The sequence below is a fragment of the Platichthys flesus genome, chromosome 6 (genome assembly GCF_949316205.1).
Source record: "Platichthys flesus chromosome 6, fPlaFle2.1, whole genome shotgun sequence".
In the NCBI taxonomy this organism is placed as follows: Eukaryota; Metazoa; Chordata; class Actinopteri; order Pleuronectiformes; family Pleuronectidae; genus Platichthys; species Platichthys flesus.
The window spans coordinates 4,542,265-4,559,537 of record NC_084950.1 but is presented as its reverse complement, the minus strand read 5'-3'; the positions used below and the strand labels follow the sequence as shown (position 1 = coordinate 4,559,537).

The window sequence follows — 17,273 nt, the reverse complement described above, 5'->3', positions numbered from 1 at the left end:
CCTGTGCTGCACCTGAGGCAGGAGGCAGATCCCATTATCAGCTCAGCAGGGGATAAGCTGGGGGAACATGTCCATGACACAGACCGTTGGCTGGAAGAGGCAGCTCCACACTGGCCTCAATCCTAAATGAACAGCTGGATCACATGGAGGACAGGGCAGGTCGGGGCAAGGACTCCGGAGAGAAGAAGAGAGGAAGAGGAGGGAAACTGTTTTCTCCCCCATCAGGGAAAATCAGAGTTGTTCACAGAGTATTTATCATAGTTTTATTAAATGAGGTGAAAGAGAAAGCGGAGGACGAGGTCAAGCTGCAGTGGATGATCTGTGACAGAAGCTAATCCTGATTACCTCTGACGTGAAGACGTGCAGGGAGGTGCCGTCACTCTCTCACAACAGACAGAGACATTGACACACAGACCTCATGTGCACACACAGACACACAAATACATTACATCCGTACGGTGGGATTCAGACCCACAATTTAGCATCATTCCACAAAGTGTCATGGTAATCCATCAAGTAGTTTTTGTGAATAATGGTGACTAACTAAAACTAAAGCACAGACTTAAACTAGCTTCCTTGGTGGAGGTGAATATAATTATATAAGACTGACAGAGTGTTTTTACCTATACCATACTATATTCAATATATATATATAAGGTACGTCATTTTAGTTACACTTACATGAAGAACTTATAGTTTGGCCTTCTTGAAGCAAATTTAACGTAATTGATTATTGTTGTTCTGGGCTCTACCCTCATGGTTGAATGCACTTATTGTGAGTAGCTGTGGATAAAAGAAGGAAATGCAATGTAGATAGATATTAATGTGTTGTATTGCTAATGTTACGTAACAAATTTCTTCCACCTCTAAAACACTAGTATAAATAAGAATTAAGCAGCATTAAAATTACCATTAAAAAGAAATGTAGTGACACATAAAAACAAAACGCCTAATTCAGTGCTGCAGTAAACGTCCATACTTACTTTACAGCATTCCATCTGTGTATAAGCACACAATCACACAATCAAAATTGCTTTACTTTATGAGATTATCGTTGTGTTTGTGTTGATGTCAGCATCATTTTATGAACAATGATTCCCTCTTGTGGCCAAAAGAACAATCGACTTCTTGAACTTGACATTTGCGCAGCAGGATTAAAACGTAATTACAAGAACCTGAAGCAATAAACAAGAACACAAAAAAAGCCATAAACTGCACACAACTGCAGCATTGTGTTGCATTTACCTGTGAGTTTTATTGTGAAATCATTCAATGGACTCTACTCAGGAGTGCACAGGCCTAACAGAACATGCCCTGCATGCATCAACATGGTAGTAATAATCTACAAAAATGTACAAAACTACAAATTATAAGCAAAGTTTAAAGAAAAAGAAGAAGAAACACACTTTTAAAATGGTCCCTCATGCTATTTATAGTTAAAAACAATGCCCCCCCGATGTTCACAGACATAAGGCCGATTCATGGTTCTGTGTCGGAGCTACGCTGGAGCCGAGATTCAACTCAGAGGCATGAATCAGGCTTTAAGGCACAAAACGACACATGTAAAACAAAATACAAGCACAATGTAAAGGCACAGATATAAAGAAAAGGGTTAATGATTGTAGCATGTGAACAGTGGCTTTACACAGACACAGGTAAAGAGAGACAGACAGAGAGAGAGAGAGGCCCAATGGAGAAAATACACGTTCAGACAGGATCGCGTCCTGCAGATGTTTGTGTGCACGGATCGTCTTTTAAACGCTCGAGAGGACTCTTACACAAGAGTGGAGAAAGAAAATTCAAACGTTTCAGGAGCACAGAAGCAAAAATTAAAGAAAAAAGGGACAGATTGAAAAAAATAATCAAATAAGAGCAAGGGAGGGAGGGAGGGAGGGAGGTCGCAGACAAAGTCATCTCTCGCTCATGACAACAAGCAGAGCAAAAACAAGACGAGTTGAAAGAGAGAGGAGTGGACTTCATGTCCAAATGTAGGTCAGGAGACGCAACGCCAGCGCTGCCCCTCCCCGACATCCTTCCAACCTCCCCCCCCTCCCTCAGAAATGAAAAACTGGTCACCCCCCCCCCCCCTTCCACCTCTCTCTCCGCTCCTTAATCTCTCGTTCCTTTCCCTCCCCACCACCGTCTTTTTTAATACCTCCTCCCTTTTGCATTTTTCCCTCCACTCCCCTCTCCCCTCTCTCTCCCGTGCCTGACATTACTAAATCAGCAACATGTGGCTTTAATGGAAACCAGACCCCTGATCCATTTCTCCTCCCGCCTGCAGGCTGCACACTGACATGAGCCCGGACTCCATTCAGCTGCAGCATGAAGAGGAGAAGAGGAGATAGAGAGAGACACATAATGTTGCTGTGTTTTCTACTCTTCACAGATCGCTTTTTTTCGATTCTATACTTTTAAAGTGATTTAATTATCCCCCCCCCTCTTATATTTCATCCTAGCCTCAACACCAGTCGTAAATCAACAAGTCTCCACTGGGATCGTGATTTTATTTTATATTGTGGCTGTGGTGGGAGGAGAGGGAGGCTGGAGCCTGTGTGTCTATGAGCAAAAACTCGATGTGCCTTTGTCTAGGGAAGTGGTCGTTCTGTGTGTGTGTGTGTGTGTGTGTGTGTGTGTGTGCACATGTGAACATGCATGCACACATGAGTGCAGTGAGGTGTTTTTCTTTTTTTTAGATCATGTGATACTGGTGTGTGTGTGAAGGCAGATAAAATGGGCTCAGTGGGAGAAGGGCAGCTATGGACGCACACAGCTGTCAGACATTCCTGCACAGGTCGAGGACAAGCTTCTCCTGCTAGTGTTTGTGTATGTGTGTGTGTGTGGGTGTGTTTGATAAACTCAGTTTGCACGAAAACACTAACACACACACACACAGAGTGAAGCAACCTCAACAAAACAAAAACAACAAAAAACAGAAAGAAAAGTGCAAATTCTCAGAAGGAAAGTGTCAAACTTGTTGATTCAAATGTAATAAAAAGTTTTTCTTATTAGTGAATGTGTTCGCTTTGTGTTTTAATAGCTGTAAGCACATGTTTGTGTGTTTGTACAGTGTGTGTGTGTGCTTCTGGTTAATGTATGTGCACTATTGACTTTTTCTGCATTTAAACTACAAATACAACATCTGTCCCTTCTTTGTATGATTAGTCTTGTGTCTTTTAACACGTTTGGTGATTTTTTAAGTTGTGATGTAAACAGGCATGATTTTATAAGAAAGAGAAGTTGTCAGACATCTGAAAGGCACAGAGGGAGGCACAGTAATAAAACCTCAAGGCCACTAGAAGGAAATGTATACTGTAGGTCCACAAGCACCAACTCTACAACTTTAGGATTATTTCAAGTTCTCACAATGAATGGGATTCAAAAAGGTGACTCTTCCTCAGCTTTGTCAGACTTTAGTACTGCGTCAAAGCCTCTTTCAGTCGTGTTGTGTGTAAAAATGTGATGCCAGCGACTGCGCTGCACAAATGATCGACACCTGTTCCACCTCCTCCACCTCTGTGCGTCACACCCAGTCCTGCAGCGAGCGCTTGCAGTGCACCAAGGCCCTCGGCGTTTCTTTGTTCTTCAGAGTCCTGAGGATGGCGTAGACCAGGATGAGGATGCACAGGATGAGCACGAGAGGAACAGTCACCATGATAAGAGTCATGATCTTTGACTCGTTGTCGTCCATAGACACCACAACGTTCACGTCTTGGTCGTCCTCTCCGTCCGTGACATCGGGCTTTGAGCTGTGGTCTTCCTCTGCGTTCGTGTCTTGATCCGGCTCTTTGTGCTCGTCTTTGCCTCGGTCCGAAGGCTTCACTGGTTTGTCTTTGGCTTCCTGCTCCGTGTCGGGCGGCGGGTCAGGAGCGCCCGTGCAGCCCATGAAGTCCTTCAGGATGGAGCGAGGGAAGCCCTTGTCTGCTTCTGTCTTGTGGTTATCAAACCTCCAGTAATTGCTGCCCTTGTAGAAATAGGTGAAAGCTGCGTGAGAGGGAGATAAAAGAGATTTCGGTCAGAAGACTCACATAGAGTGGAGCATTGAAAGAATGATGCCCCGACCTTGTCACTGCCAAGTAGAAAACATGGAGCTCAGGGAGAGGGGAAGCGAGGATGAGAGGTTACGGTCGGAGGCTTTAGAAATGTTGCATGAATGACTGCAGTGGTAGAATCGACAGGAAGCAAAGAGATCATCATAACAAGGTTTATTGGTTTGTACAAAATGTGCCGTCTTATCGAGGGTTATGCGTCAGGATAAATGAAAAATAGATCAACTGGAATCAGTCTTTCCTAAAAATGTTGATCGATACCTTCATTGACCTTTGAGAAAAGCTGAATTAGTCATTTCAGGCTAAAGGCAAATAAAACACAGATAAGGTCGAAAGATTTCCAGTTCTCTGTTTGAACAACAGTTTTGAAGCCTCGTTTATTTCACCATTTGTCTTGTCGATGTGAAACTAAGTTCACAGACTCAGGAATGTTTCTACAGGGACCAGTTTATTCTCACTCTGTCCAACTTTTGCACATTTTTAACCAAAGTGACCTTTGCATGTCCAGAGCTGTTAGGTTTTACATAAAATGTGCCAATGCAAAACCATGAGAAAGCTAAATATCAGCTAAAGGGCAGATACGGCACAAACCTCCACTAAGGCTGATTGGCCACTTCATCACCATAGGGCAAATACATGTATTTAGATCAGATACATACATACAAACATTTTCTGTAAACCATTTACCTTAATCACAGGGAAAATATGAATTCTCTGACAGAGCAGAAAGGAATATCTGTTATCGTACTGTAACCGAAAAAAATATGTAACCCCCTAAAAATACTGTCCAAAACATTATCTGGATCCGCACAGAATTTCACAATTTGGAAAAACACCAGATTTTGCAATACTAAAGCTGGATAAACAAAAGTTGATAAGTCAGAATGTGAAAAAAACAAATGATGAAGAGCAAAGGTCAGGGTTGATTGACATAATACTAATTTGAAACGTAATTTAAAAACAATAAACGTCTGAATTGATGTGTTAGGCACTTGTGAGAGATGGATATTTAGTCTGCAAAAGACAAAAGTTAATATTTCATATGTTCATATTTAAACCTGCATCTTTAAGAACGATAGAACAACCTCTATATACTGTTAATGTGATGTATTATTATTATTTTAACTATTATTATTATTAAGAGCTGATTGTAAAATGATGTTAAATTCCCAGAGTTCTCCGCTTGAATAAATCTTTCCAGTTATAACGGCGCCACATGAACAAACACGGATGCTGGATGTCAAAGTACATTTTGATTGACAGGTGCAAAGCAGAGACGTCAACAAGCTGTGAGCAACAAACATGGAGACCCAAGAAGTTCGATCAGAGTAATTGACATCTCTTTAAAAAGGCCTCCAGTCTATTTGAGGCCAGAGAACTCAGCTGTGTCTCCGTAGTAAAGCCACAGTCCAGCGTGGAGCGGCTGAGTGAACGTGGTCTGGACTCTGTGGAGGAGCGTCATGGCGGCGGACACGCTGTAGAAGGACAGAACTCCGGCGCCGTGGTCCAGGTACACTCCGACTCGGGAGCCCTGCGGCCCCGACACAGGAGTTTTGACATTGTTGTGGTAAAAGTTATAACTGTATCGGTCACAATCTAACGTCCAGGATTTGTCGTTGAGTCCAAATCCACATTCGCACGAGTTCCCCGCTCTGCTGATGTTCTTGTAGGCGACAGCGACGTAAACTCCTCTTCCTCTCCACTCCACCTCCCAGTAGCAGCGTCCCGTCAGACCCTCCCTGCTCAGGACCTGACACCAGATCGCGAATCGGTCCGGGTGCCAAGTGTAGCACTGCTTTTTGTTCATAAACGTTGCTTTTCTGTTCCCCTCCGATAATAAGAGACGCGTGTTTGCTGTGTTTGGATCCAGCGTGAGTTCCTGTGAATACTTTAAGAAGTCAGCTCTGGTCTTGGGCTCTCGTTGTGACAGTAACACAATGGCCGGATTCGCTGTCGGTGAATCGTTTGTCTGTGTCTCACTCAGAATGTCCTGAAGCTGATCTCCGACCTTTGACACGGTGGCCATCAGATCCTCAAAGAACCTCTGAGGCCGGGTGCTGATGCTGGACGAGTGTGTGGACTCTCTGAGGGGGGACAGGGAGGAGTATCTGTGCAGGAACTGGTTGTGATCCTCTGTGCGTATGAGCTGCTTCAGCTCAGCGTCTCTCCTCTTCAGCTCAGTGATCTCCTGCTCCAGTCTCTCCTGAAGGTCTCTGACTCGACTCACTTTGGTTTCCTGCTGGGATCTGATCTGCTGCCTCACATCAGAGCTTCTTTTCTCCAGCAGACTGATCAGCTCAGTGAAGATCTCCTCACTGTCCTCCACTGCTTTGTCAGCAGAGCCGTTGACGGCCTCCTCCTCCTGCTGAAGCTCCTTCACATCTTTCTCTCTGTCCTGGAGTCTCTGCTGGATCTTCTCCCTGCTCAGCTCCAGCTCCCACTGCCTCTCTGTCCTTTCTGCTGCAGCTGACACTGTGTCGTGGCCTTTGTGTTCATCCACAGGGCAGAGGTAACAGATGCACTGCTGATCGGTGCGGCAGAACATCTTCATCACCTCGCCGTGACGGGAGCAGATGTTCTCCTGGAGCTTCTCTGAGGGCTCCACCAGCTTGTGCTTCTCAAACGGAGCTGCTTCGTAATGAGGCTGTAGGTGTTTTTCACAATAAGACACCAGACAAACCAAACAAGACTTGAGGGCTTTCAGTTTTCTCCCAGTGCAGACGTCACAGGCCACATCTTCAGCTCCGGCGTAGCAGCAGCCGTCAGCAGGAGTGGCTTGAAGTCCGGACTTCCTCAGGTCCTGCACTAAATAGGCCAACATAGTGTTTTTCACCAGGACAGGCCTCGGTGTGAAGCTCTGTCGACACTGAGGGCAGCTGTAGGTTCCCTTCTTGTCCTCATTGGTCCAGTGGGTATTGATACAGCCCATGCAGTAGCTGTGTCCACAGGGAATAGTCACAGGAACCTTCAGCAGATCCAGACAGATCGAACAGCAGAACTGTTTTCCGTCAAGTTGATTTTCTTGCTGCGCCATTTCCCCCCGTGACAGTGAATGTCAAAGAGTTTCACTCGGAGCAGAAACAAAGCCTGCACTCAGGAGGAAAACAAATCGCTGCTCCTTCTGCTCTGGTTCACTTTACTTGAGTGACTCATTTCCCGTCTTTCACACCATGCTGTCCTTATACTTACAGATCTGTGCAGAGGAGGAGCCTGGACAGGGTGGAGCTTGTTGTGTTTGAGAGCAGGAAGAGGAGAGAGGGTTTTTCCTGCTTTACTGCATTTCTTGAAGATGAGTTGTTTGTGAAAGGAGGAGTGTTTTTTTTTAATCTGTGTGTTGTCACATGTTTAACTAAATGGTTGCACTGTCACATTAATCTCACGACAACACACATTGTGATATTAGTTTCACACAGTGCCGGCAATTTGGGGTTGGTTTGTCTTGCCCAATGGCACTTCGGCACTTGCATTGGAGGAGCAAGGGATCGAACCAACAACCTTTAGTGGACGCCGAGCTGTACCTCCTGAGCCACAGCCGCCCAAACAGTACACTCATACAACTCCTGAAGTTTATGTTTAGTTTATAATTTTAGCTGTTTTGATGATAAAACTGATTCCCGAGACTCAGTGACGAGCTGAGACTAGAAATAACACAAGAACAAGCAGCAACTTGCAGCTTGAAATCAGTTAAGATAAAAAAATAAGTTATTATCACACTAAGTGTCAGTTTGATAGCTCCACAGTGATGCTGCATTCAGGTGACGTGGGAAACATGGAAGAGAAGAGTTTCGGCCGCAAACACAACACGGGAATGTTAAGAGTCAATAAATTAAAATAGATTTCTGGGTGTCAATATTACTGTGAGGTGAGAGAAACTGACGTGCAGCAGCATTCGAACAGTTTGGGTGGAGATAAGATCTGAATGTTACTGAGCGAGTGCTTTCAGAGCAGCTCTGCAACACATCTAATTTCCAAAAAGGAAGGACGTTGCCAACCCTCAAACCAGAGCCCTCATTCCTCCCTTCTCTCTCTCTCTCTCTCTCTCCATCTCTCTCCCTCTCTCTCTCTCTCATCCTCTCACTCTTCTCTCTGCTCCGCTTGCTCCAGCCTAACCAAGCTTTCCCCTCTCTGTCTTTAACACACCCCATATCACCACTCTAACCTTTCCTTCCTTCCCTCCCTCCACCTCTGCTCACTCGCGCTGTTCTCCTGCGGTCAACATTGTGTGCACAGCTTTCGGTGTTTGTTGTCTCACCAACAGGGGGCTTATCTGACGTGCCCTTTCCTCGAATAAAAACTGGATTTAAAAGTCATTATTTACCACCGTCGTCACTGAGAAAGGCTCCTTTGGGTGAGGAAGGAATCCGGCCCCATCTGCTGATTGGCTTGGGGAAGTCGCGGTCTGTGGTCCGCGTCTCCTCGCTGTATCGCCAGTATCTGCACACAGGCGGATAAAGAAGTATATAGATCTATAGAGTTTAACGACAACTGGGACAATATCTATTTCCATGCTTGCCGTCTAAATAGGCCCCTGTTGCATACTTTTACATGTGTCAGGGATATATACCTGTCTCCTGAGAAGAAGTATGTGTATCCGTTGGGCTCCCACCAGATTGCTGTGTCGATATTGTGTGTAGGAACTCCTTGTCCGTACTCGTGTATGGGCTGCGGGTATCCTGGCAGCACATCAGCCTCCCTGAACACCCAGTATCTGTCATCTGCAGGGACAAAAAGGACCAATGTTTCTCTAGGGAGATGGGGACACACATAGAATAACATTCCTGCACACTCCAGCACCAGGCTTAGACTAAGAGAATGGAAATTCAAGAAGAAAAGCTAATGAAGAGAGAAACAGAAACAAAGCGGGGCCAAAACCCGCTGGCACACGGAGAAAAAGCAATGGCTAGAACATATGGCATATGTCATGGGGTTTACCCACTCCAGAGGAAAAGTGGAAAGGACAGGCAAGGTAGAAAATGTAGGCATAACACTGATTTTCCAAGATTTACTTATGTGGGAGCCAGTTTCTCCCCGAACCCTAACCTTTGGACACACATTCAGCCACTTTCCACCTCCACTGCCAGGGTGCGACAGCACCGCAACACACTGCACTCAACAACACAGTGGCTTTTACTAGTCACTGCACACTGACGTTGAAATACTGTTTAAATATTATCAACTGATGTTTCGTCTGCTGCAGTACTTAAGTAATTTCTGCAGGTTTTCATGTATATTCTATCCAAGACTCCTGAGTTAGGATCCCGCAGCTCTTCATGCTGAATGAATTCATGATCGATTGCAAGAAAAAATCCTGAAAATGCAGGACAAAGCCCAACATGGCCTCATTGCTAAAGTGAAAGCTCTGCAGCTGCTCACATCTGGAGCAGAGCAGGCTGATGCAATCCTCCACCTCTCTGATGAGGCCTTTTGGGGCTCAGCTGGACTGTGAGCATACTGGGCCAGTAACAGCTGCCACACTGATCTCAAGAACTCAGTAACACACACACACAAGAATACACTCAGTGAGACGGTCACACAAACACAAACGAGGCCAGGGCATTATAAGGGAGAGAGAGGGAGAGCGAGAGAGAGAGTGCGTGCCAGTTACACAGAGTTATAGCTGTGTTGAATTATTACCACCTCATGAATCACACTGAGGTGGGGGGGGGACAAAAACTGCAGATTTTGCAGAGTTTCAGTCTGAACAAATCAAATCAAAGCAGAGATTTGTGTCCCTCTCACCATTTTGTGTTTGTGGAGCTCACACGTCAACAGCTCCCTGCTGGAGCTCAACTCTGCAGCTGTGGATCTGACCTTTTGTTGTGCCCTCAAGCACTTAACCATAAAAATGCTCAGCATAGTTTTCCAAGAGGGTCTTGATGTAATAAACCAGCATGGGGTCACGTTGTCGGCAAATTCTTTAAATTGTCAATAAACAGCTTTGACGAACCTTTAAAGAAGACAAATTTGCCATCGTGGCGTTCATAGGCAGCGTCGATGTCAGTGGGAAGGCCGACCCAGAAGACCGATATGGGCATGGGGTAGTTGTCCAAGACCCGGTTCCTCCGCACCCGCCAGAACCAACGACCCTGCAAACGTGAGGAAATTAAATAATAATGTGTTTCATCTGGTCGTCTTTCATTAAAAATATTCCCCTTACACAACTTCATCCTGTTGTGACTCTGAGCTGCATTCTGTCGGTTTGTAGAGTTGGAAATGTGCTTTCCTGTGCAGGTCAGAGGTCATGAAAACACCAGGCGGCAGTGACACGCTCCTGGATCCACACCATGTGGACGGAGCTTATAAATGTCGAGGACCTGGTTTAAACACAACTTCTGCAGATGCTCACCTTGAAAACAAACATCTCCCCTCTCAGCATGGTCACCGTGTCGAAGTCCCCGTCGCAGATGTCGGGGGCCTGGTTGTCAGGCTGCTTGGGAGGCCGAGGAGGAGCAGGGGGCCGAGGAGGAGGAGCGGGCGGAAGAGGAGGGTCATCTTTTCTTACCGGAGGGGTGACAGGCTCTGGTTGACGCGCTGAGACGGTAGAGGTGGAGGTTGGGAGGACGGGAGTTGATGTAGGGGTCGGATCCTGGATGACATCGGTCGGGTTGGGTGGTTCAGGTGTGGGATCTGCGGGGGGAGCGGGAGTGGGGGCATCTTCAGGAGGGGAAGGGGAAGTCGGGGAGTCGACCCGGGGTCCGTTGTCAGGGATGTGAGGAGAAGTGGGCGGGGCACCAGTGGAGAGAGGAGGACCTAAGAAAGAAAATACATTTCTAGATTAAAAAAGGAAAAGATTGACTTTCACGGTTCATAATCAAAACGGTTAAACAACTTCCAGCTGAAATGAAATATGAAATAAATCCCTCCATCTGTGTGGAATTTGTTTTAAACTCTCTCCTCCTTTCTCCTCACAGTGTCTTCTCTATCTCCCTCTCACACAAAGACAAAGTCATTTTCCATTTTTGTGCAGCAGTTAAAAGCTCCGACTGTGACTGGGCTGCAGCTCTTTGGAAAACAACTGAGCCGAGCCGGTTGCTACGAGAGGAAACACACAGATACATTAAGTTATGTAACAGCCACAGACAGCTGATGGGCTCGAAGATGCACCGAGGATACTCCAGTGCCAGAAACATTTCTAGGAATATATCCAGGCTGCTGTTGGCCAGTAAGAGGTGGAACTCAAATTCAGTATCTCTGGTACAATCCAATAACATTTTGGGTCCACAAAAATTACCTCTTTTCCCCAGATTTTTGGTAACTTGCTCAAGTCTGCTTCACTTCTACACAAAATGGACTCTTCCTTTCGTTTGTGGTATGGAAGTTGATTTGAGAGACTTGTAGAACTCGTTATGTCCCAAAATAATCACAGGAATAACGGACTGTTATACGAGCAGCTAGGGGTGGAAGTGTGTCTGGTATTAACATCCATCACAAGTGGACCGGACGGGTTTGAGACGCCGTTTTGGAGGTGGTCCACGTGGCGTGATTCTCTTAGCTTTGTTTATGCAAATCCCTGGTCCACATCTGAAGGACCGGCCCTCACATGATGTGTTTAGACCTCAATTTGAACCCAGCGTATCTGGACACTTCTCTGTGCTCATACTTTGGTCTATTTGTGTCCACCGTCACAGCTTTAGCTTGGCCCGGCACTTGTTGACATGCATGACTCAGGCCCACAGATAGACAGTATGAGTCATGACACTCACACGCGGAGACAACACTGTCAGATGAAAAGTTGTTGTCCAGTGGCAGTAACTGTTCTGTTGATGCTACAAAGGGTTTTTCCTCTGTAGCCTTTGGGAGCAATGGAAGCGACTGTAGACTCAACTCTGTCTATCTTGTTACGAAGCCGATATAATGAACATTTGGAATCTGTGTTTTTTGCCATCCGGTGAATTTATGTCCTCTCAGGTCTGTGTTGCCTCCACAGGGATAAATCTGTCTCTTCTGTAGAACTACAGTATCACAGTGTCTGACCCCATTCACACAAAACATATTCCCTGATGGAAACTGATCCATTGTTGATATAAAAATGGATTACTGCAGCTTTAAAGAACTGCAATAAATGCTAAAAAATAAAATATATATATAGTCTTATTTCGCAAGTTAACTGGCTCTTTTACAGCAGGTAACAAAGCAAAATGCTCCAGAGCTGGACATGAATTGATCCCATGTCACTCCTCTGATTTGTGGACGGGAACATATGAGGAGCTGAGGAGGAAAAACTAACATGGAGGCAGAAAACTACGAGGCTGCCGCCGCTTTCATGAAGGAACCTCCACAAAGGAGACATGTTTATGCTGCGTAAGTGTCTGTTTAGAGTCTTCAGATCCTTTTCCTCTTTTAATCAGAGCATATTTATTCAAGATCAGCCTAATAAAGTGTTTAATTTCAGTCCAAACATTTACCTCGGAGAATTTACAGCAGAAAAAATATCCAGATTTTTGCACGTCGGCTTCGCCAAAAAAGTTCCTCTGGTGCTGACTCTGGAGTTCAGGCACATCGAGTGTGTGTGGGAAGATTTTTGAGTTTGCCAAAGTAAACCTTTTGACAACATTCCCAAAATGAATCAGATTTGGGATCTGTTACACGACACCACAGATGTGACCGGGACGAAACAACGAACAGAAACAAAAGTGTGTAAAAAAAAAAAGGGGGGAAAACGTTCAACCTCACTAGACAATCCCTGTTTTTGTGTAGAAGACGAAGAATCATTGGGTATACACAATGACTGGGATGATTCAGATGTGTAGCATGTAATTACAGCTCTAATAAGAGGGCCCACTGCAGAAGCACTACCACGTGTACAAACAATACATTTTAATTTCTTTCTCCATCCAAAACACACGCACATACACAAAGATGTTATCTGCCAATTAACAATGCCATCCATTCATACTGGGAATGCATGATACCATCAGAACGGCATGCATGACATGCTGTTTCGAGAGATGTCTGCTGGTGTTGTGCGCGGTTCGGCCATATGTGTCTCAAAGGAATCTAGTCTTCCTCTGATAAAAGGTTCAGATGTTGAACGAGTGGGATATAACCTCGAATTACAACCGACACTGTGTAGGTCAGCCTCCCAGTGATCTGTGAGCCACAGTCCTCCCAGTGTAGCAGCAACGAGAACTGGGAGGGACCTGGAGACTTCTGTTTTCCCTTCTGTCCCCTGTGCACCGTCCTCAGCCCGCATGAGACCACATGAATCATTTAAAGCAGAAATCTCCTAACATCTGCGTGGGAGCGTAATTCTCCAGCACCATTGGATATTACTGATGTGTTAGTAGTATTCATTTGCATTAAAGTGTATTTACATCATGTTTTTTGTGTACACAGGCCAATCTGACATCTGACTGGAGTGAACCAGTCTCAGTGCAACACTACTAAAGTACCTCAGTGGTTCCTAAGCCCAAGAGTGGCTTTAAATAACTGTGATTGCTGAAGCCCCACAGGAACAGGTGTCTCCGAACAGCGTGGGCCTCTCACCGTATATGTGCTGTATTCCTCGGACGTCGTCCTCGTGCAGCGTGAAGTTGTCCGTGTGAATGTACTGGTAAAAAGGAGCCATGATGGCACTGGGGTTATCGGAGTGCTCCAGGCCCAGAGCATGACCGAGCTCATGGACGGCAACCAGGAAGAGGTCAATACCTGCAACACAGACACACAAACAGACACAGCATGTGAGAAAAAATAATTTACAACTAATATCATACGTACGATGATTGATACTTGATAGATTACATAGCAGCCACATAACGTTGTGTTGTAAAATGTAAAAAACAACTCTGATGTAGGATTTCTACGTCGGACATGGAGGATATGTTTTCGTCTGCAGTTGTTTGTTTGTCTCTGAGTTTGCAGGATTACTAAAGAACGACTGGAGGTTGTGATTTGGGTCAGGAAAGAGCTAATTACATTTTTGTGCTAATCAGAGGACAGATCGAGGAACAGGTTCAAGTTTAGTTCCCACGAGAATAAAGATAAATTAACCCACTGACCGTCTGGATTGTGGTTTTCAAGTGTCCAGGGCTCGTCTGCATCAAAATGTATGTCCCCACCAATTCCTGGTCCAGGGTAGTAGGCGTGTGCCAGTGACCCCCCCTCGCCGTCAAACAGGGACATATCCCCGTGGAAGCCAGAGGCGAACAGCAGCAGGATGTCGGCGAGCTCCGTCCGGCTTCCGTTGATCCGGATGTCGTCTCCAGTCGGCAGCTCCTGGAAGGTGAGCGGTGTGACACCTCTCCACACGGCCAAGGCCTTGGTGAGCGCTTCGACCGTTAGGTCCTCTCCCAGCGAGGGGGGGGTGAGCTGCTTCACTATGCTGAGGCCAGAAGAGAAGGTGGGCTGCGTTAAGTTTACCATGTTAAACTCATTGTTGTGTTGTTCTAAATCTCAGTGCTATGAACCTGTAAGTGATGTGGTCTTTGTCCCACTGCTGCCCGGTGAGTGTGTAGCGCTTCTTCCTCGCACCCTCCACCGCCTGCTCTGGGTTTCTGTCGGGGAGGCCGCAACGGGGTCTGCGCATGGCTCTACACAAACACACACAATAAACACACAATAAACACACAATAAACTGTTAGGTGCAAAAAGAAAAAAGATGGTTACATTTCGTGGACTAGAAGAATGCGTTCCAGTTGCACAGATTATACAATGTTTACGTTAGCCACTAAGCCGTTGTTAGCAAAACCAGTTAATAATAACGCATTACGCAGCATTTCACATATGCTAACACACACGTCTACAAACAGTAATTGTACAGTACTATGTGTACAACACATTTAATGATAGAAATGCTAATTAACAGTACAATTTACAGCTTTCACTAGTGTTCATATACAGAGCTAGGCTAACAGTTTATCTTAAAGACAGTCTTATGCTAAGCTAAGCTAACCAGCAACTAGCCTACTTGTAGCTTCATATTTGCGATATCAATACTGTCATCTACCTATCAGCAAGACCTCAACACAACCTTTTTTCTAAAATGACAAACTGCTGCTTTAAGACTTTGTTATATTTCCTTTCAGTTCACAATATGAAAACAATGGCCGACTAAAGTGAATCGAGGTCACAGTGGAATATGAGGATATGACCTAATAGTCTGAATAAACTCAATCAGCAAAAACAAACTGAGTTTCACTGTGAACCTTATCATCGTTAAAAAAAGAAGGGTTATTAAGAGCTGGCCTTGTTTCAGCCGTCAGTGGTCATTAAACACATCAAACTGGTAATGTCATTGTGTGCAGGAGAACAACCAGTTCCCTGCAACAACTTGCTCCAGGATGTGTGGCTGCTCAGATGTGGTTTGTTGCTTTAACTTGAATTGCCTCGTATTGTTCCATCTATACAATAAGATGCATGAAAATAAAGTAGAGCAAATGAATGATGAGCAAATTCCTACATGCTCTTAAAACATCCCACAGAATCCAGTTTGTGGTCGCCAGAGACAAAGCGTCAGTAGTGCTTCATGTTTGTGAGACATGAAAACAACCACAGCTACACAAAGAATGAAGAGCTTACGTGACAGTGCCGGGGTCCATCTTGCCGGTCACCTCCAGCCCATAGAAGCGCTGCATGTCACTGATGGCTTTGGACAGAATCTGAGCCGACTGCATGGTGGACATCTGTCCGCTGGCCTGGGACAGGTAGCCAAACTTACGAAGCCACGCCTGCGGAAGGAAAACACAAAAGTTGCTCAACATGTGGCTTTTCTCTTGTCCTGTGTCAAATCTCCGGAGCTACTTCAGAACTATTCTTAATCATAGGAATAATATCAGCTCTTTAATATACCGTCACTTTTTGTTTGTTTGCGTGCTGGACGTTGTGTGAAGAGCTTTTTTGTAAACAGTCTTTGGTACAGAGGGAAGTTTGTGCTCATTCTTCCTGGTTTATCTGCGTGTTTTTCGTGAAATGAAACTGAACTAGATTTATTGTTGTTTGGCTCATACATAACTTTAAAGGATTTACTTATGTGGATTTTTTTTTAAACATTTCATGTCAGCTACCTACCTCACAGCTCTGTTCAGAAATCGACCAAATCTTGAAAATGTTCAATACTAATCACTGCAGCAACAAAACAAACATGTGCTTTTACTTTTAACTTGCGCAAGAGGAAGTGATTGTTTTCGGTGTCTGATACGGTAAAAACCACCAATCAGAAGGACCCGGCCCGACAGATATTATCGGCCGAACATTGTAGTTCATCTGAGGACGTAGAAAAGGATTCAACTCAGTCTGCAGATTGAAGGCACCGCCAATCGTTTCTGGTTTTAATTTGAATCAATATTGAATGTATCGTGTGTCGACGTCCCACCAAATTCAGAACTGGAATTCCCTGGACCATTAACAATAAACAAGCCAAGTGTGAAACAGATGAAAGATACTTGAGATATTCGTTCCACAAACAGACATAGGCTTCAGTGGAATCAGTAGGTAGACGAGCTGGTGACTGGCACGGTCCTGCTAATCTTGGAACAAGCCAGAGTCTAATGACAGGAGAGAGCATCCGAGGAAGTGAAGGAAAAGGGAATAGTGGAGATACACAACAGATGGCTTCTATTAACATTACAACATTCCTCCTTTTTTATTCCTGCACGGAGCAGAGGGGGAGAGGAGAGAACGAAACAGGAAAAAGACAACAACTAAACCGTGTGTCAACCCAGTTAACACACAGCTGTGCATCTGTGCACTTCAGACACACCGTCTAGTGACACATGCTGAATTTTCCCTCTTTCTCAGATTTTCGCTGGAAGTGAACTTGAGTGTGTGGAGCCACGTAGCCGAGGGAAACAGGACGATGACTCCTGAGGGGGAAACAATCTCTGTTGAGATTTATCCTCCTGGAAGCCTCAAGTGCACAAGCTTTAAACACAACACCACAGGGCCTCTCAAACTGAGGTTCAGGTACAGGCCGGGGGCTACACACAGACACACACACACACACAAAATGTACACACTTGGACAGAAAATCCTCCTGGACAGTTTCTGCATAGCATGACAAGTCTCAACCAATCTCATGTCAGAGTAAGCACATTCACATGAGGGCCTAAAGAACATGATGAGACAAAGGGAGAAAAACTCTTTGTCTACCAGGGGTGTGCAAATCAAACTACAATATATACACATTTAATATACAAAACTACAAAATAAGATATACGGTGAAGCAGACTTCTGTGATTATGCAACAAAGATATGGAAACGAACCCCGGCTACATATTAGAAATGCAT

The 17,273-nt window shown here is 45.1% G+C and overlaps 2 protein-coding genes across 2 annotated transcripts; both read right to left on the bottom strand.

Annotated features, from left to right (window-relative positions):
* Window positions 1–2,104: 2,104 nt before the first annotated feature.
* mmp15a (matrix metallopeptidase 15a) lies at window positions 2,105–15,715 on the bottom strand (the record flags this gene model as incomplete). Its single annotated transcript, XM_062389341.1, is given in 9 exon segments — window positions 2,105–3,984; window positions 8,368–8,483; window positions 8,614–8,764; window positions 9,997–10,135; window positions 10,396–10,799; window positions 13,536–13,697; window positions 14,048–14,370; window positions 14,456–14,578; window positions 15,567–15,715. Coding segments are annotated over 9 exon segments (2,028 nt in total), but the record flags the coding sequence as incomplete, so codon positions are not given.
* On the bottom strand, window positions 4,190–8,350 carry LOC133954834 (tripartite motif-containing protein 16-like). Its single transcript, XM_062389343.1, has one exon. It carries the CDS (start codon window positions 7,081–7,083, stop codon window positions 5,410–5,412), a length of 1,674 nt encoding a protein of 557 aa, XP_062245327.1. The 5' UTR covers window positions 7,084–8,350; the 3' UTR covers window positions 4,190–5,409.
* Window positions 15,716–17,273: the final 1,558 nt, after the last annotated feature.

Bases quoted from the DNA above. Each gene is read 5' to 3' on its own strand.
- LOC133954834 (XM_062389343.1), bottom strand. From the start codon at position 7,083: ATGGCGCAGCAAGAAAATCAACTTGACGGAAAACAGTTCTGCTGTTCG.